The sequence below is a fragment of the Physella acuta genome, unplaced genomic scaffold (assembly GCF_028476545.2).
Source record: "Physella acuta isolate Inbredline_101_S28 unplaced genomic scaffold, ASM2847654v3 ptg001655l, whole genome shotgun sequence".
Lineage (NCBI taxonomy): Eukaryota > Metazoa > Mollusca > Gastropoda > Physidae > Physella > Physella acuta.
The window spans coordinates 53,421-75,058 of record NW_026733169.1 but is presented as its reverse complement, the minus strand read 5'-3'; the positions used below and the strand labels follow the sequence as shown (position 1 = coordinate 75,058).

Below are 21,638 nucleotides of genomic sequence, written 5' to 3'. Positions count from 1 at the left end.
ACTATCCGCATAATTGTTTTGGTGACTTTCATTAAGCTGTTACTGTTAAGGTTTGTTAAAGACACAGGTCTTTAGGTAAAATACACAAGATTACTTTAGAAATTAGGTTTTAATGTTCTTGTCAGTATATTAAGTTAAATAATATTGTTTCTATATTGATACAGAGGAATCATTGCCAGCCATATCAATAAAATGTAATACTCATTTGTTTGCACACTATAAGTATTTTGAACTTTAAATTAGTAAAATCTTTTAGCTTCATACTGTAAGCAAAAAACAATAATAAAGTGTGTCAAAATACAGTAGTATGTTTAACTAAGATGTACCTGGAAATCCAACATTTTAATATTCATGATAAATTAATGGTAACTTCATTAATAAACACTATTTATTGTTCTGTACTTATAGCTGTATTGTATCAGGTATTTATTTTAAATCTGCCCACAATTTTCTTTCTTTCTTTCTTTGGATGAATGTGGATCTTAAGCAACCATTATTGAACCACTGATCTATTATTAAACCATTTGTGAATATTTTTTGTTCAAATTAATTGTTTAAGATAAATAAATCTAAGTGGCTTTGTATTTCCCCAGTTACTCTTGTACCATTTCAAGGTTATCATGTGCTAATAATCTTTAGTGAAACCAACATTGTAATAAAATATAGCTTTTACAACTTTTGTTACTTTTTCTTTTAACTAATGTGTAATCAGATGGGCCTATGTGCCACTATCAAAATTTGGTTAAACATTTTCTGATACATTGATTGCCAAAGGAGTCCTCAAGGATCGTGTTTAACTAAGTACAGAGGATTTTCTTTCAGCTTTTCAAATTACAGATTACTAGAATACTTTTATATTTTTTATTTTGTGTGGAAAATAAGTTATGGTATACTTGGCTGCGTCAAATGTCCTCTGCAAAATTGGTATGTTAAAAAAAAGTTTTTAAATTAAATTGTTCCACCAAAAATGAACAGGGTACACATGTTTTCTAAATGAATTTTATTAGGCAAAATGTCATGCACATGTAGGACAAAACCACATCATCCAATTAAGCAGCAACATAAAAAAAGCAAATGAATAATGGAATAAATATTAATTCATTGCACATATACTATAGTTAAAATATTTTTAACCTTCTCCAGTGAATTTCAAGACAATAAGCACAACCTCAGACATTTGTTTCATGTATTTGAATAGTATTGCATTTATAGGTTTTGATTTTGACAAATTTTATTATAACTGTCACTACAATAATTATTGATTAAAAGCAGTGGAAACAAAACTCACAAACCATAAAACTATCTTTTTTTGAAACAAAAACTTTTTCTTGCAATATATAGTTGCACTAAATTTAAAACAGTTTCTGTTTTAATTAATCTTCTCTTCCAATAAAATTATAAAAATACTTCTCGCCAATGCAAGCTGCCTGTTCAAACAATACATGTGTCACAATTAAAATTTGTTTCAAGGCACCTGCAAATTCTCAGATGAGATGACATTATAAAGAAAATGCACTTAAAATTTTATTTTTTACAACTTTATTGAATTAATTGAAAGCAATATTTAAGTCATAAATCTGAAAACACAAGTATCCAAAAAGAAAGAAAAAGATCCACTTCTTTATATATTATTTACACCCATAACTAGTCTATATTCAGTAGAACATGATGGCTTCAGTTTAAAAGAACAAACATTATTTTTTCAAATTAATTTTAGTTATAAAAATAACTTAACTAAATGAATGCAAAGTGTTACTTAAACTTGGCATTTTCTTGATGGAAATGATGTCCTTGCATTAAAAGACGGTTGCCATCTACTAATGAGAGGAAAAACAACTCGCACTTCACTAGTTTTAATAGTTCATATATTTTAAAAACAACGTTAACAACTTATGAGACAGTACATGTATGTAATTGTAATCTCAGTAATAATTACATTTTCAGGTGAAACTATCTTAGCAATTAAAAAGAAAATTGTATTCCTTAATAGACCCACTATTAAGTTATTCAAATTTCCATGTATTTTGAATAAATAACTGTTAAGGGAATTACTGTGCAAGTATACAACCAACACTTAACAGTTTTTGTTGCATTATATTGTATTTTTAGGGTTTAATTTATGGTCCATTTAACTTAACAAAAGAAAGTGTTTTTCATCTTTATGAACAAAACTGTTATTTGATGTAGTAGCTTCTGAACCAAAAACAAGAATTCAGATAGAACTAGTCTAGGATTCATTATAAAATAACTGTAATTAAAAAGTTTAATAATTCATGAGCAATAATTTTCGAAAATGATTTTAAAAGCACATTATTAACTTTCTGTAAGTCAATAAGGATTTTAAGTAAAGACTGAAATTTCAAAGAATTTTTAAAATGTATTCATTTCAAAGATTTTTAGGGCATTTCTCTTAAAAAATTGGTGTGTTTAAGATGACATATTTTATTAATTAACTTCAGTGTGCATGATAATAGTTGTTAAAAACCTTTCAAATTATTGCTTTTCTTGTCATAAATCAGGATTTTTAAAACAAATGAAATCTACAAAACATCAAAATTAAATATTCCAAGAAAGAACACTGGTAATGGAATCCAAGTTGCTTTATATGTAACTGTCATTACTTGGGTGAAAATGCTCTTTATTTTAATAATCTGTTCTCTCTCAAACTTTTAAGGAGTTTTATTATAATTATGTGATGCATGCAATGTTCAAAAAAGTCCATGGATAGTAAAAATTGCTTGTTAAAATAAAAGTTCACTTGTATGAAAATTTAAAGATTATATATACTTAACTATTTTAAGTGTCTCTGTTTTGCTGTTAACACAAACTAAAAATAATTTTCCTTTAAAAATTATAAATCCTATTTAAAACAACAAAAATGATTTTAAAAAATTACATAATTTATACTTTTTAGAACAATCAGTAAAAGCCTAAAATATAAAGAATTTTATTCAACATATATTGAGCAATAATTTATGTCAGCTATTGAAACTTTTTAGATAGGCATTCTACACTAAATTTTTTTTTTAATTTAAAAATAATTCTTACATTAGAATTGAGATACACAAATAATAGTAAGGATCTACACTGTAAATTTTAAAATCATAATGCTTGCGAGGTGCAGCTGGTTTTTGCTTAAATTTCCCTATCAAATAATGAGCGGAGTGTAATTACATTCATAAACTTTTTGTCTTTATATAAATATATAAAATAATAGTTACTGGGGTTTTTTTTTTACCAAAAAGTAGTTTATTTTAAAAATGTATCATTTATAGCTTTTTGCCTGTGATAGAATTTATGGACCACTTTTTTAATTTGTTGCAGTTTTTATTTTTAAAGAAGCAAAGTTACACTCTTATGGTCATAGTTCCTTGGTCAGGTTAAATCTTTTTTAAGGAAAAATTTTCCTTTGAATTTGATGGCAAATAGTCTTTCTATGTGTTGCATTTAACACGGAACATGAATGTTTCACTTTTAAAAAAATTATAACAGAAACTTAGACTATCAGCTATCTAAATACAATTATTACAATTCTAAAATGATAATACATTTTATTATTAAAAAAAAAAAACTTTAATCCTTTTATAAATTGTTTAGTTTGTACATTTGTGCTAGTAAGAAACTACATTGTGTATAACAAAAATGTACATTTACATAGAAGAAACATATTTTGTACAAAAACTAAATTGTTTTTTTCCCATATAAAATGTAAGACAGATAATGATATTAAAATTTTAAATGATAAATGCAATGAAAGAACAACACCTACCAATTTTTTTCAATTTATAGCTATGTACAAGAACTTTAATGAATGGATTTAACACACATTTTGAAGTCAAATAAAGGAAATGCAATTAGACAAAATATACACAAAATAGTTGAGTATTGATACAATTCATCTACACACTCATACATATATAAACAATTTTTACATATTAAAATACAAAAAAATGTACACCTCATACAAGAATGATCTGTAAATGACAACCATTTTTAGTTTTTAGTGGAAAGCATTATAATCTTTCCAAACTTCTGTTCTATTCATAAGTTATTTTAATTGACTGTTACTATTTACAAAATCAGAATAAAGAGGCTAAATACATTAGAGATACTGCAATTAAAATATTGGCAAGATTGAGTGGGTCTCGAAAAACATAAGCCTGACACATTTTAAATGCCTCCTCACATGAGTTCATGTCAACAACAAATGGCTTCCACTGCTCTGTTCAGGCAATGCTAAGTGCCCTGTGTTGTTTTTTTTTTTTTACTTTTGGTGTTGTGGTTAGTATCTTAAGCATGTAGTTGTTCATCAGCCTGTGGGCATGCTAAGAATGTTTTGCAATGGTTTGGTGTAAGGCTAATTCATTGTTTTTGCTTTGAGTTTTTTAAAATTTGCTTAAGGGATTAATTAAAACCAATAAATGAATTTAAATGCAATAAATAATGTTGGTCCTGAACAGATTGTATTGCAAGAACCCACTGATTTCTGCCCTTTTCAATTGCAGCTAGATAGTATGTATGCACCCAACTCTACATAGGTAAGTATTTGGATAGCCTACTGGATTTTCATAGGTTAAAATGCATTTTGTTCATTTGTTTAACATTTTTCAATAAGATTTCATTTAATGTGATTCAACATTTAAAAAAAAAAAGTTATAATTATGTGCTAACCCATTATTTCTAAACACCTTTATTTTTCATTTATTTTCTCCTTGGTTGCCAAAACTAAAATATTACATAAAAGTGAAAAATATGATCTTAGATTTAATTTTCAGTTGAATTGAGTAATTTAATTTAAAGTTAACTATGAGTAGAACACATTTAACACACTGATTATCATATACACATTTATAGTAATGTGGTACATTTTGTTCTACATGATGGTTATGAGTCCACTTGATTTGAAAAACAATATCAATAGACTACTAACACCATTTGTGGCATTTGGAAAATAAATAGACACAACTATTTGAAATATTTGGAGTGACATCAAACTTTCCTACATCATATACTAAATTAGTTTTTTAAGTATTAGTACAATAGCTGGGAGCTTTTGAATACAACACCAAGTTTTTCAACCTAGTTAAGCATGTTTAAACATTTTTAAAATGGGTTAAGTAGTTACGAACATAAAATTCATTATCACCATTTAAAATTTCAATATAATAAAACTGGGAGCTGTAGCGTAAGAAGATGACAACTCCACTTTCAGTAGAATTCAACCCTCCATCTACTAAGTATTGCACCAGGCAAACACAGTAATAAACAGCAAGATTTTCTATTCAGTGTTGTGATTATGCACATGCGTAACAATACTTTGTGCATGCTCATGAAATAGGGTGGGGTTTGCAGAAAAATGGACAAAGTATGCAAGAAGTCATTTAAATTTAGACTTCCTCTTCCACTTGAAGTGAAAATGATGAATTTTAGATGTAATAATTTCTTTTAACAGATCATCTTACAATAGTTAATATACTTTAAAGAAACCTTTTTACAAATCTATTTACTTACATTCATCAGATTTTTAAAAGCATTCATAAAGGTGTATCTGATTGATCAATCTTAGAAAATAAAATTACAAATTTTAAAACAAGACTTAGATTTTTTTTTTTTTTTTAAATTGCCAAAAAAAAAAATCACTTAGAAAATGACCATAAATAATTTTCACACATTCTGAGAATCATACCCAATGATAACCATGGTAATAGTTCAGTCAATTTTTCCTTTTTTTTTCTACTACTTAAAAGCATTATGCTAGACTAAATCAATCTTGTCAAAAGATTAATTATTAGCATCTTAACAAATTTAGACTAGTATAATACTTCAGCTGAATTTTACCGAGTGATCAGCCATAATCTATTTGCTGGAATGTTTCTACTCAGTAGTAAGACATTCAACTGATCCAACTCATCAGTAGCCTACATGTGTTGTGTTGATCCAACTCATCAGTAGCCTACATGTGTTCTGTTGATCCAACTCATCAGTAGCCTACATGTGTTCTGTTGATCCAACTCATCAGTAGCCTACATGTGTTCTGTTGATCCAACTCATCAGTAGCCTACATGTGTTCTGTTGATCCAACTCATCAGTAGCCTACATGTGTTCTGTTGATCCAACTCATCAGTAGCCTACATGTGTTCTGTTGATCCAACTCATCAGTAGCCTACATGTGTTCTGTTGATCCAACTCATCAGTAGCCTACATGTGTTCTGTTGATCCAACTCATCAGTAGCCTACATGTGTTCTGTTGATCCAACTCATCAGTAGCCTACATGTGTTCTGTTGATCCAACTCATCAGTAGCCTACATGTGTTCTGTTGATCCAACTCATCAGTAGCCTACATGTGTTCTGTTGATCCAACTCATCAGTAGCCTACATGTGTTCTGTTGATCCAACTCATCAGTAGCCTACATGTGTTCTGTTGATCCAACTCATCAGTAGCCTGCATTTACAGAAAGAATAAACAGAAGTTCCAATGGTGAACTTAAAGATGCTTTAATGGGTGTAGTCAGTCCTTTCTTTAACAACACACTTGTATTGGCCTATTTATTTGTTCAACACCTCTGCCACAAACTGATAAACACAAGTACTGAACTATTAATCATCCCTCAACTCATGATGTGGAGGTAAAAGAATACGAGATCTTTTGGTTTATGCCTCGTCAATTGGATAAATGTTTGCTTTGTCAATCCTAGTCAACTTGAAATTAAATAAATAAAATCCAAAAAAACTTGTCACAAATTTCTCTTGATAAGTGATCACCACTACAGGCACTGAGATTGCTACCATCATGGATCAGTTTTAACCCTGAAAGAAACAAGCTTCAATAAAAAATCTTTTTGTACACATTATAGAATCACTAAAGTATACCAACTAGTATAGCCATGCAACGGAAGAGTCAATAGGAGAGGGATTATAACTCAAAGCAGCAGTTGTAGTCTTATTTTACTTACAGAAAGCTTGTAGTCCATCACATTTTGAGAGTTGTCCTAATTCCACTGCGAGAAGACTGGCGTCTCTGAGTGCTTGTTATGTCCCCAGTTTCAGGAAACAAGCGAAGGCCAGGAATGTTAAAAATTGAAGTCCCTAAAAACAATAATTGGCATTTTTCTTTTAAGTTATTTGATATTTTTCTTTGGTCTTAATTTTAATTATTCTTTATTACAATTATTATTTGAGTGATCTTTTTTGTCTAAAATCAAACTTGTTTTTTTTTATTATTTATGACAAACCATCAGACAATTCATGTATCCTAGGTGGCAAATCCTGAAAATATACATGTCTTTTAGCTGCAGCTGCTGATATTCTCAGGTGGGGTTGCATCTAAAAAATGATTGCATTTGATGACACAATTTTTAAAACCCCAGACACAATGCTTATAAAATGTATTACCATTGCTTTAAAATGATCCCTAAGTTCAGATGGGACAATTTAGACAATGACAGCTCTATAGAGGAGGATGGGACAATGTAGACAATGACAGCTCTATAGAGGAGGATGGGACAATGTAGACAATGACAGCTCTATAGAGGAGGATAGAACAGTTTACACTTAGTTTTTATACTAGTCACTTAGTTTTTATACTAGTCTCATAACTTGTTCATTTAAAAAGAAATCCAAGAAGATGCAAAAATTATGCTGGTTTTTTATACCTGCAAAAACTGGTCTGCCAACTCTTCAGCATGAGGTACATATGAAAGTTTAGGAACACAGCAAGCTAAGGTTTGGCCAGGATGTTTCTCTAGTTTTTCTATAACAAATCAAAGGTCAAACCTTCTTAAGAAAAAACAGTATAAAAATACCATGTGCAAACAATACTCTACAAATGTTACTGGAGTTCATAAAAACTTTAAAAAAAAAGAGTTTCTTCATAACTAGCATGCTAAATAAAGAACAATCTGCATAACTAATGCTGACAAAAACAGAACTTAAATTCAAGCATCAGTGTCAGCTAAGAGAACAAAGTAGCATGCAATAAATGATGAACCTTCTGCACATGTGTCAATCGTAGAAAGAGCCCTAAGCAGTATAATTGCTCTGAAGTTTTGATGCAAAATATGATTTCTAGAATGACTAAAGTTTAAATGGTGTTGATTTTTTAAAACTGCAAACCTAAATATTTTAAAAATCAAATTGTGCACATCTGAAAATTTTTAAAAAGTAAAATTTTTTAATCTGGAATATCCCGCAAAAGTAGCACACCTACATTTTTATTGTTTTTATGCTGGGAATTTCTTAACAATACAATAAAATTACACAAGTAGTAAACATTGTAGGTCCATGAAATACTTGAAAACATACTTAAGTCATAATTGATAAACTTGGTTACACCATCCCATGTATGTTCTGTAGGGGTACCTAAAATTTTGAAAATTTGGTTCAGCTGATCAAAAGCATCCTTCATTCCAGGAAAAGTAGCTTGACCAGAAATCATCTCTGTAAAAATACAGCCAACTCCCCTGAGGAATGTTAAAACTATTTGTAACCGAAGAATTTTTTGGTTAAAAAGTCAAATGGAGTTTTAAATGTGTAGACCCTTTCTTGTACATGACATAGTTGTTTGGTTGTTTATAAAAGCCGGCATTAGTGCACATGATTTCTAACTACAGAAGTCCCTACAAGACTTTCTAGATGGGGTAGCTGCCCAAATGAGAGATAAGAGCTATGTAATCAAATCCAGAGAAAGAAGCAGGCAAAAATTGGAGTAATCGAGCCATGTCGCATAACATGTTGACATGTAATGTTAAACTATGTAAGAGGAAATCCCTTCAATATTACAATTAAGAACCATGAGGAAGAAAGTATACTAAAAATATGAAAATAAATATATACTTTCTTGAAAGCTATGAACCCAAAAGTGCCATTTACTTAAATGTAAAGATTTCTAGAGCTTTTGGGAAAACTCATGTTTAGTTATTATTTTTAGTATATTTGAAAAATGTATTATAAAGTTTTCATACATAAGTATTTAGATATTGTAAAAACATAGTTACTTGATATTCAAGTTTTAAAAACAATTAGTACTACGTTTCCAAGCCCCATCAATTAATACTTTCTTATTAAGAAAGAAAATGGTAAATTAAATATATATAAATACTATACATGAGAAGCCAGCTGATTAACTCATCAGATTTTAAAAACAAAATAGTTTTTACAGCTTTTATATAACAATTCCTACCACATATCCAATGACGTAGAATACTCAGTAGAACCAAGTAAAACATCAGGAGGACGATACCACAATGTGACAACTTCATGAGAATAAGTGTGGCTGGGAATACTTTTAGCACGTGCCAATCCTAGACATAAAAAAAAAATTAAAACCATGTACAGTTTTTTTTTTTTTATAGCAGACAGAAATAGTTTTAAAACTTAAAGACTGACCAAAATCTGCCAGCTTAAGTTCTCCAATTTCGCTGATCAATAAGTTTTGGGGTTTCAGATCTCTGCAAAAGAGTGTTTACAATGTTTAACAACTTTTGAAAACAAGAATGATGATAAATTTTGGGTAATTTTTAATGAACAAACTAAAGTCATATTATTTTCTACAAGCTTACCTATGAAGTATTCTACGTTGATGACAAAATGCCAGCCCACGAAGAAGTTGGTATAGAAATAGCTGGAAAAAAATGTCAATTTTCAAACGAAACAAAAAACACAGTAGATTGAACATTAGTTTATTCAAATTTTATTCATAACACTAACTTGTTATGGATACATTTTAGATTACATCAAGATTCTTTTACTAAATTTATCAAAAAGTAGATTAAATATTGGGGCAGACATTAGGACTTATGCAACAAATAATACAGAGAAACACTACATCGTTTAGGACCTGCATGCATGTCTTAAACTTTAACATGACAAGCATTTTCGCTTTATGACTAAAACTAGAGTACCCATCGCTCGTTGCTGCTATCATAGAAGAAATACCAATATTAAAACACTCTATCAGGTGCCCAAACTGATTTAGAGCCTTAACTTAGTAAGATAAAACAGGTTATCCATTTTTTATTTATGCTTTTTTTTTAACTATCTTCATTATTTTTTGGTAGACAAAAGTATTTTCTTAGTCGTACAACTAATGGACGCGAGCGAGAAAGTATTCAAGAGGCCCATTAAATAATTTTAAAATCATGCACGGCGTAGTTACAATTAATATGGTTATAAAATACTGTCTGGTTTTTTTTTTGGACTTTACTAAAGATTGGATGTATTTGATGTTTTTAATATTTTCGGTAACTAAATAAACATTTTTAAAAAAAGCAAAAACAATTTGGTTTTCACGTTTAATGGCGACATAAACAATAGCAGAAATGCCTACCCCTGTCAGCCAAAAGTAGGAATAGTCATGCCTAAAAAGAGGAATTTGTAGCCAAAAAGAGGAACATACGCGCTGATGCTACTTTACTAAGTCAAAAATAAAAATAATTAATTAAAAATTACTCTAAATATTGACATTAGTAGGCTTCTAGTCATATATAAATATGACTAGTCTCTAGGCTACATTTAAATACAGCTTACATTAAAAAAAAAAAAAATTAACCAGTAACCTGAGACCTCCCCTAAAGACCTTTTATCTACCTAGTAAAAGTCCTAGTTACTTCTTACTAAGTTCTTCATAATAGTAGTTACTTGTTAAGTTACAACTTACAAGATAGATCAGTATTCAGTATTCACTATTTCAGTATCTACTACTACTAGATTGGTCTAGATCTACTATCTAGATCTAGAAATTAGCATGTTAGTCATGATTTTATTGTATTTTTCTCCCTACATGTTATTTAAGGCATAATTTGAATCTACAATACAAATGCAAATACTAAAAAGAACGTTCTGTAGCTAGGATTGTCCACATTTTCTATAACTATTAGTAGATGTAGATCTAGTCTAGCTAGATCTAGTATTAGATGATACTTGTAAATATTGTAATGTAAGTAAACTAGGAAACGGAAACATATGCCAAAGGGAGATAATCGCTTTTCCCTGCCTTTTTTCAATTCACTTTATTACCTTTCTTTATTAATTATTTTTTCAAAAAAAAACCCGGAACAAACTGAGTCAAAATCGGAATGACGGAACAGATTACTATTTTATGTGAAAAATTGGGACGGTTCCGATTTTGGCGGGACGGGAGGCATGTCTGCAATAGCATCCTGCTATTCGATAGGCCTAGGCTGCCATTAATTTTATTGTACACATTGTAAGCGAAAAAAGGAAAACTAGGTCATGGGGTTTAAATTTGCATTGTTATTTAAAAACTTTATCTGCAAAGTTTTATAAGCAAATAGTGATCGATCACAGAGTTCCTGTACAGCCAATCAATATTTGTCAACCGAAAGTGAAACATCCGGTTATAACTTAGGCTTGATGAAAATAAATAGAAATGTAGCCTTAAACAAAACAAATTATTTTCAAATTCTCAGGATTTGCAACTTTTATAGCATTGATTCTAAAAATATCAAATTTCTGATTTAATTTTAGGCTTAAGTTTTTATTTTTTATTATTTTTACGGTCGCTTTGTTTGCTAAATCTAAAAAAGCATGTTTTTATTCAATGTCAACAACATGATGGAAAGATTCTCATCAACTCGCTCGCCTCCGTTAAGTTTTTCATATTCTAGAATTGAAAGTTCTTCTAAGCATGTCCCATTGAAAATTGATACTATTGACGGAACCTAATAGAAATAACAAATTACTGTATTGTTAAAGTTAAAGCTATAGCTGAAACATGAAAATGCATTATAACACAGAAACTTTTCAATGGGCAACTCTATTATTATCTACTGTCTGTCTGGCATGCCATGTTTCCGTAAAAGAAATTATTTCCTGTTATGTTTAAAAATATACCATTACTTAACAATTTAAGTGTTTTTAAATTCAAATATGTCTTTATTTTAATTATCGTCTTTTAATAAAAGTTTATACTTTCAGTATGATAAGCATTTTTTCAACAAAAGTAAGTATCTTTAAGGTCTACACTTATTGCTTAAGATTCTAATCTCATAGCATCGGACAAAATGTGACTGACAGAGGGAGTGAGAAGTGTAAACATGGGCTTTTATATATTAGGATATGGTTTTATCTTATTTACCTTAACGTTGGAAGCATTGAGACCACCTGGATGCTTTTCCAGGTACTGGCTTAGGTCAGTATGCTGTTAAAGAAAAATAGAATAATCTTTAATTTTACTTGGAAAATGTACCTTTTTTCAAACAAGCTCTACCTTGAATTCAAATACAGTTTAGTCAAACAAAAACCACTGTCATTTTCTTCTCACAGAGGTAACTAAAAGCTTATGTTAAAGTAAAAAATTTCAACAACTCAGATGTTAAATACACAACTTGTGGTTAGGCAGTGATTCTTCTAACTATAAATATGAAGCTGCTACAATAAATTATGAACAGCTATTTAATCTATCTATTCAAATGGAGCGGCAGTTTAATATTTAAGAAACAAATTTCTTACCAACTCCACTGGATATATATATTACAAAATTTCTATTCTGAAATCTGCTAATTAAAAAGACTAAATAATAAATTTTAGTTTAAAATAGTAATAAAACTAAGGCACATTCAAATATGAAAACAAAATTGAAGCTTGTTTCTGACTTTCTGGCTTGCTATGTAAACAGCTATGTAAGTGAGCCCAGTATGTTACCAAGATGAAGGATCTTGTAACAATCAGTTTAGAACAGAAAGGAAATGATCATACTTTCCCACCACATTCATCATTACTTTAAATATTTCTGTAACGAATGCTAAAAATAGATTTTTTCACGATTTCTTCCCTATTTTATAAATGAAAAAACCTCAAATTCCTTATCCATGGTTTTGTGTTTGGGGTTTTTTTTTAAGATAAAAAATTATATTCTCCTATCTCAACAGCTGTTACAATATAAAATAAGTAAACAAGAAAAATGATTAAAGAATAAATATCTTTTTTCTTAATTTTTTTTTTTAAACATAAACTTTTCTGATAATTTTTCATTTAAATAAGTCATTTTGCACATGGAAAAGCGGAAAAAAATTCATTTTCTGTATAATTCTACTAATGGCAGCGATTGTAGCATAACATTTTTTGCAGTAGAAAAAAAGCATTGTTGGGAAAATTTTGTAACTAAAATAATTATACTTACAACATATTCAAAAACAAATGTCAAAGTCTCTTTTGTATGTATAATATCATGAAGTGTGACTATGTTGGCATGTCTCAAACCTTTCAGTAGAGAAGCTTTGAAAAAAAAAAGGATTGTTTGAATATAATGCAAAAGCATTCAAAGATAAGATTCAGGCAATTACATTATACTTCAGGGGTAACACATTTTTTATGAGAATCCTAAAATTTTAAACTCCAAATGGCACCATCCCAAACCAATATTGACTAACATTTGTTAGAATAATTTTAAAATTGAAGTCTTAAATTTGCTTTTTTAAATTCCAGTCTATGCAGATAATTTCAGCAGGAAAATTTTTTTGATGCGGAAGAAGCGAATTTCTGGAAAAATAAACCGGGAGTGATCTCCCCTAAACTTTCTCAAATATTCTTATATAAAACAACAGGGGATGGGAACTCGAATTAAAAATACTAAAACTTTTTAAAATAGAATAAAATCTCCTAGAAAAAAGAATTGCGCACCAAGTGAACGCCAAATAAAGATGTGCATAACAGTGTACAATATTATTGGTACTTTATAAATTTACATGCGTTTTTTTGAGAAATCGGAAATAGCGGAAATTAGTACTTCCGGTCAATGGAAATTACTCAAAATTTGATAGAAGGTAGAGATATAGATCTTTTACTTACATGTGAAATTTCATTTATCTATCTGAAATAGTACTCAAGTTATAGGCTTTTGAAAAATTCAAAGTAGAAAAAGTACCACTTCTGCTTATCGGAAATCGCTCAAAAGTTGATACGGATCTACAATTTTGATAAAATACTTATATATGAAATTTCATCAACCTAGCTGTAATGGTACTCAAGTTATTGTGTTTACACACACACAGACAGACACACACACAGACATACGGACAAGATTGCAAGATTCCGTATCAGTGAGGTGATTTTTTTTTTGCACGATTACAAGACTTTCTCTATACTTCGTACATACGAGAAAGTAAAAAGTGGAAAAGTTACACTCTGTGCTGTGTTTGAAATTAAATATCTTTGTAATTTTTTTAACACAGTGTGCACAATTTTCTCCACAAAAACCAATAAAACTAGCAAATTGTATTTTCTTTTTAATCTGGATTACTCACACATGTTTAGTGATTACTACTAGATAATTATAATTAATATGAACTGGATAATTTAATAATTTTAAAAAACCATCACAGTAATAGTAAAAATGAAAGGAGACTGAGTGAAGTAAAATAAACATGCTTAATTCAAAAGTAACTGGTATCATCTTTTAGACAGTGCAAATTTTCCACAATATTATACTCACAGTTTGCATTCATGTGGTGCGCAATTATGTTTTGTTTAAAAAATTTTAGTATTAAAAAATTAATAAAAGAAATTTCTGTAACCCTGGAAGTGTCATCCCCCTACTTTTATAAACGAGAAAGTTTTGGGGAGATCACTCTCGCTTTATTTAAAAGGTTAACATAGTAATACAAAAGATTTAAGTTAAATTAGATTGTTTAATTAATAAAAGATTTTCTTCTTGTGATGTCATATTTTCCTTGTTCCAGCAGCTGGAAAATATTTAGCCTTACACAAACCCAAAGGCTATAGCTGCTATAGGTAAAATAGTATTACAATTAGTTTTTAATATACCTTCTCTAATTGCTGTAAATGGAGCACCTTCATCTTCTTGTAAACGTATTTCTTTAAGAGCCACTACTTGATTTGTAAGGCTACTTAGACCTTTGAAAACCGTGGCATATGATCCTTCACCCAACTGCTCAAGTTTGCTATAAGAATCTGCTCGACCAAATGGAGATGGACTCTGGTGAGTAAAAAATATTATGTTTGACATACCTGTGCTATTAAAGACAAACACTTTTTAAAAAAACCTCTATTGTTCCAAAATTAATGTAGTGATATATGTAATGGTCAAAAGAAATAATCATTTTTGTGCATCTATTTAAAAAATATGTACATTTATGATGATATTTTTTTTTAAATGTAATTTAGAAAGGATAAAAGACCAACACTTAATAACTTTAAAAAAAACTTTTTAAGCTCACAGATCTTTTGTAAATTGAATGGCGACTATAAACATGCCCTTCTGATTTTGGACGAGGCTGCTTTTCAGTAATCACTGTCTTTGTTACTGAGGGAAAAGGTGCACCACCAAGCATGTCTCCAGCAGAGTGATGCCGTTTAACAGGTGTATGACGACCGTCTATAAAAAAATATACAGATAATAATGAAAGCAAAAAAATAGAATGTTTTAAAATAAATAACCCACAGCAAAGAATTTTCAAAAGCAAAATCTCTTAGACTTAAAATTTTATACAAAAACACTGGCATTAATTTCATAACATTGAAAACTACTTATAAGTACCCGGATTTCTTGGTATAACAACTTGTTTAGTTCCAGTTGTTATTGAAGTTTTGGATTCCCGACTATGACTTCCATTTGTGACAGAATGATTTCCATTTACTGTTGGTGGTGTGTCAGGGGCAGATCTTGTTTTTTGAGGGTAGTATCCATTACTTGATACCATATCAGACTATATTTGTGAGAGGAAATTTGTATTCATAAAATTCATTCTTTAAAAAACAATTCTCAGCAATAATAAGCTAAGTGGTGATAGGGATGATAATGACTTTACTTATGCATTTTAGGATGCATCCAATCAGGCTTATGTATAAAATATAAGGAGTTATCACCAGTAATTTTTTATTTTAAATATCAAAATACAAATTGAATTGTTAAAATGATAGCCACGTTCACTTTCATCTCAGCAAAAATGGTGGTTCAGTATAAGTGATATAGAACACTACGTAACCAACATTATATTGTTACTAAGTTAGTTTAAGATGCAGTAAAAACTAGTAATGGAAATACTTACAGGAAACACATCAATTTCATTATCACTTTCATGGATAGTTTCCTCTTTACTTATTGCTGAAAAAAAAATAATAACAAGATTAAAAAAAAATTATAAAATCGGTATTCATTCAAATAACAGAAATGCATCTTATCTACATACTAATATTTGAAGAAGTAAACGAGGGAAGTAAGCAGCTAAAACTAATGGCCCATTAGAAAACAATTAGAAAAATCAATATATCATGCCAAAAATAATCCAAATGTTCAAAAATTAAGGTTTATTTGCGTCTATTCTCCCGATCCTAATATATAAACGCCCATGTGCGTACTTCTCTCTCTATGTCCGCAACATATTTCCCGAGGCTATGATATCAGTATCTTCAGCGATATATGAGTAATAAAACAGATAGTGTTAGTTACCTAACACTATCTGTTTTATTACTAATTGAATTAACCTCACTACAGCTACCATTTGTATTTATCAGCAATATATGGAGAACTTAAAGATACGGATGTATCTTAAATGTATAAACTAAATTTTATTTAGAGAAGGAAAATAAAAATAAAGGAATATTCGAATGTATAAACTCAATTTTGTATGTAACCGGAAAAGTGTTTATGATTGTGACAAGAACGCAAAAAACAATTATGTCACTGTAACATGTTTAAACTATATACAATACTAATGGCGCCCTTTTTCCAATTTTAGAATATGAGAAAGGAACTATTTCATTCAAATTTGATTTAGATCTATAGATCTACTTATCAAGACATATGCTAATACAAATTACTTTTTAAAAAAAAACAAGATAAATATGATTGTATACACTCTACCAAAACTAATACTAATGACTTTAAAAAACAAGATAAATACAATTGAACATCCAGGTATTTAATCATTTAAGGGGATATGCGCCGTAAAAAAATATCACAAAATTTCTAGTTTTTCGTCATGATGGGTTTCTTGCACTCTTGGATACTTTGTCCATTTTTGTATTGAGAAAATAGTAACTTTAATGAGAAAAAATATTTTTTATGTGTTTAAAATACCATTTTTATGACCCTATTAATTAAAAAATAATCAATTTTTCCCAATCTTACAAGCTCTCTATAAACAGTTTTATATCCATCATCATATTGTATTTGGCATCATTGGAAAGCTGGATTTCTCATGTATTTGATAATCTTAATTTCCATCATCTCGGAAACACCCAAAGCTTACAATCAGCTTTGCAGTTTACACAGATATGGTAATTTCGTGACCTACTATTCTGTACTTTTGGCCTTTTTTTCTCAGTACGCAGGTTTTTAACACTAAAAAGACTACTACTTTTTACTTTCTTGTATATACAGAGTATAGAGAAAGTATTGTAATCATGCACACAAAAAATTTGAGATTCCAAGACGTTTTACACCTCCCTGAGTCGGAAAAAGATAATTTTGCAATCTTGTCCGTATGTCTCTGTGTGTGTGTATCTGTAAACACGATAACTTGATTACCGTTATAGTTAAGTTGATGGAATTTCATATATAAGTATCATATTAAAATCGTAGATCCATATCAACTAGAAAGTGGAACTTTTTCTACTTTGGATTTTTCAAAAGCATATAACTTGAGTACTATTTCAGATAGATAAATGAAATTTCACCTATAAGTAAAAGATATATTTCTCTGCCTTCTTTCAAATTTTGAGTAATTTCCATTGACCGGAAGTAGTAATTTACGCTATTTTCAATTTCTCAAAAAAAACGCATGTGAATTTATAAAATACTAATAATATCCCGCACTACTATTATGCACATTTTGTTTGGCGTTCACTTGGTGTGCAATTCTTTTTTCTATGAGATTCTATTCTATTTTAAAAAGTTTAAGTAATTAAAAATGAATTAAATATTGTTTATATCCCGAGTTGCCATTCCCCTGTAGTGTTATATAAGAATATTCAAGAAAGTTTAGGGGAGATCACTCCCGGTTTATTTATTTATTAAACAATAACCACCATATTTTCAGTAATTGTTCTTCATGCAAAAATACAACTTTTGTCACAAGGGAATAGTGATGGCTTTCATAGAAATAAAGTATTTCAATTATTTGGTAATTAATATGCAAATTTTGAAACTTTTGAATACTAAAAGGGTACAATATTGTAAACCTTGTGAAATTCTTACTAGTACCTATTTTGAAAAGTTGTTGTGACAAAAGTTTTAATATATACTGAAAGATAAGCAGTTTAAATTTGATTGCTATAAGTACATAAATAAAAAAGCCCTTGTACAGAAAAATTCAAAATAGTGGAGGTTTTTTGGGTTTTCCAAGACAACCAAAATTGTTTTCAACCCTTTTTTGGTGTTTAATACTTACTTTGCCAAACATGGTAATAGTTTTCAAATGGCTTTAGATCTTAAATTGTATTAAAAGAAAAAAAACTGTGCATATCCCCCTAAGTCTCTTATTAAGAGTGTGTGCATTTATATTGACTAATTGTGTATATAATTTTGTTATAATTTTACTAATAGGTAATGGTACCCTGTTATTTTAAATGTGTTGGATTTTAAGTCATACAGTTATTTATTTGCTATGTCACTAATATTGTTTCGACCAATAACTATTTTATAAATTATTTTTCCAAACAAGTATAACATTAAAAATATATAGGCCCATAACTCAAGCTGGTTTAATATAAAGTAAAACTAATCAAAATAGAAAACCTCAGCTATATATTAACATTTCTTCACTATTTATAATTAACATTTTTTTTTTAAGTTATGATACTGATGTAAGAAATTGTTTTAAAATCTTTAAAATGTATCTACTTTACAAAAAAAATAATTTAAAAAACCAAGGCAACTACTATTTTAAATATCTAAATAGTCCACACTATTGGAAAGTATAAAACTTACACAATCTTCCAAAACTTGCTGATATCCTGCGTCTCAGCTTTTTTAGTCGACTTACTTGTGCTTTATCTTTACCTAAAAAAGTGAAAGTATTTTAAGTTATTACAAGATATTTTTAACTAATCAATTTTATAAAAACTGCAACAAACTAAAGAAAGAGATCCACAAGAATTATTAATGTTTACATTTTTATATGACTGCTAACAAGACATCGCTGATTTAAACCCAGCTTCTGTAACTTTTTAAAGAATAATACTTTTCATGTCTTTCAATGGAGACATAGTCCAATTTAATATTACAAAATGTATCTGCATAATGATGATAATCAGCTACATTACTCCTACTATGATTTTTTTTAAAAAAAGAATTAAAAGTCTTTTATGTAGAGAAGTTAAGTAAGTGCAATTTAATATTATCACAAAATGTATATATATTGAGTGATGAACATTTGTGGTGTCAGAGAAAGATCACACCATTCTTACACACATTGGTAAGAATGGAATTGTATCAAAATTTATGTGAAAAAGTAAAAGATATTTGGTTCTCAAGTGCTATAGAATTTATACATCATAGTTGGGCATAGTGTTAACCACATTATCCCTGTGTATGCTGAGGTCACTAATACAGATGAACTCTACTTCATCTGTCTCATGTGTCTTGGGCACAAACAGGAAAAGATGATGAGATAAAGCTCAAAATTCACACACTAAAAACAACCTTATCCTTAAAATGAATTTAAAAAAGACAATTTTATTTTGTGTTCAAAATCTAACTGCTTGCAACAATGGGGTGGAAGAAAGCGCCCATTATAATAAGTAAACTGAAGCTTTTCCACACAATATCACCTACAGTGAAACTGAAATTTCAAGATGAAAACATTCAAGAACAAAGTGTTATGAGTGGATAAAATTGATTATTGTAAAAATAGTTAGGCCTATAAGCTGCAAAAAATTAAAAATTTATTTTAAACAGAGTCGTTGAACTGATGTACTAATACTTTAGAAGATCTATCACATATTTTAACAAAACCTAGAACTAGACAGATATAGAATCTATATATTATGGTAGTGGTAGAATTACCAATGTGAATCACAAAGTGATGGAAAAATCTATTTTATTTTTTAAAAGCAATAGGCCTAAGCCTAGTCAATCTATTAATTAATATCAATAGGCTAATAGGCCTAATATTAATTACCCTGATTGTAGTTTAGTTATTTATACATAGTAGGCCTAGTTAGTAGGCAATGAAATGTGTGCAGTAGATCTAGAAAGTCTAGAGACTGGGCCTACTCATCAGCCCTACTCAAGCCTACTGAGCTACTGTCTTGTAAAAATATTTAAAATAAAGTGCCTGGGTTTTATTTAGAATAGAATAGGCCTAGATCTTCTGATCTAGATTAATAAAAGCGCTGGGGATTTTGCATTTGTCACTCTTATTAAATAATATACTATTGATTGATTTTTCACACACACACACATAAAAGGGAAATTCCCACTGAGTAGTACTGAGTAGTTAGTTGAGTCAAGTTGAGATCATGACTTCAATGATGTAGAATGTAGAATTGTAGAATCATCAATTTATTATTTATTAGGCCTTACTAACAAATCTAGATCTATTAGATAATCAATTATCTTAGAAAGATTGTGATCTAGATTTAGATATTTATCTAGATCTAGTCTAGATCTAGATCTACTAACTTTTAGTCAAACATCATGACAGTCTATCTGGGTGAAGCCGGAAACAGGGTTTTTTTTACTCACCTTCTCGCATATCGACACGACTAATTGGCTTGCCAGAATCAGCAGCCATTGTCTACGATAATGAACTACAAGATAAAATCATCGCCGTGTGTATATGTTATAATCCTTAGTAAATCGATTAAATTTTAATTAGGTCAACTTAGTAGTCTAATTTCTTTTGATTCACACGCAGTGAATCACTCAAAGGTCGCCATATTTGATAGATTTGGTCATCCTAAATGTCAAACCAATGTTTTTTTTTTTTTTTTGTTGTTTTTTTTAAGTGCCAAACTGAGCCCACATTTGTGTAAGGAATGAAATGTAATTTGTAGCGACCCTTGAAATATCAGGGAGGGAAATTATTTACTTTCAATATAATGACATTTAAATTTTAATTCCGAAAATGCCTCTAATCTCTAAAATACCTGCTGATTATAAAATGTTTCGTTTGTTAGAATTTAAATCCGTAATGACAAAACACGATATATATATATACATACATATATATATATATATATATATATATATATATATATATATATATATATATATATATATATATATATATATATATATATATATATATATATATATATATATATATACATTCTACTTTTCAGTAATTCATTTTTTTTTAAATTCAACACTACCAATGCTGCGACTGAAAACATGTTACTTTAAAACAGGGGTCTCCAAACTTTTTAGACCGAGGGCCACATTAACTATCGAATTTCAGTTTGGGGGCCAGTTTCTTCCAGGCATGTCTTTGATTTCTCTGGGCGCGCTTACAGCTTGGTGTTTTCTATGGTCTCCAAGAAGAGAATTATATATATACTAGGCATGCTGCCCAGCTTCGCTTAGGCTATCGAAAACATTGAGAATTTGAATGCTTAATTAATTCGCCCGAAGCTCGGTCTACGACCTCAAGAGTTATGAAGAGGTTCTTCCGTGGACATTTTTTTTCGATTTATAGCTCATATAAGGTACCGGTCA

General features: G+C 29.4%; 1 protein-coding gene across 2 annotated transcripts; it reads right to left on the bottom strand.

The window, feature by feature from the left end:
- Positions 1–982: 982 nt before the first annotated feature.
- On the bottom strand, positions 983–20,876 carry LOC131929610 (cyclin-dependent kinase 14). 2 transcript variants are annotated; one of them, XM_059285899.1, is made up of 16 exons: positions 20,667–20,876; positions 18,909–18,980; positions 16,027–16,082; positions 15,516–15,684; positions 15,196–15,353; positions 14,783–14,954; positions 13,140–13,234; positions 12,096–12,158; positions 9,559–9,620; positions 9,386–9,447; positions 9,180–9,300; positions 8,303–8,460; positions 7,654–7,751; positions 7,234–7,324; positions 6,955–7,087; positions 983–6,808 (listed from the first exon to the last, which is right to left on the bottom strand). In XM_059285899.1, the coding sequence occupies exons 1-15, from the start codon at positions 20,713–20,715 to the stop codon at positions 6,972–6,974; spliced, it is 1,542 nt and encodes a 513-aa protein (XP_059141882.1). In that variant the 5' UTR covers positions 20,716–20,876; the 3' UTR covers positions 983–6,808; positions 6,955–6,971. The 2 variants fall into 2 exon arrangements, with proteins under 2 accessions (XP_059141882.1, XP_059141883.1); XM_059285900.1 differs by having other exon boundaries at positions 983–6,443.
- Positions 20,877–21,638: the final 762 nt, after the last annotated feature.

Coding starts and splice junctions, on each gene's coding strand:
- LOC131929610 (XM_059285899.1), bottom strand. CDS start 20,715: ATGGCTGCTGATTCTGGCAAGCCAATTAGTCGTGTCGATATGCGAGAA. Junction 9,621..12,095: donor TCAATGCTTCCAACGTTAAG/GTAAATAAGATA, acceptor ATTTTTTTCCAG/CTATTTCTATACCAACTTCT. Junction 9,448..9,558: donor CAACGTAGAATACTTCATAG/GTAAGCTTGTAG, acceptor ACTCTTTTGCAG/AGATCTGAAACCCCAAAACT.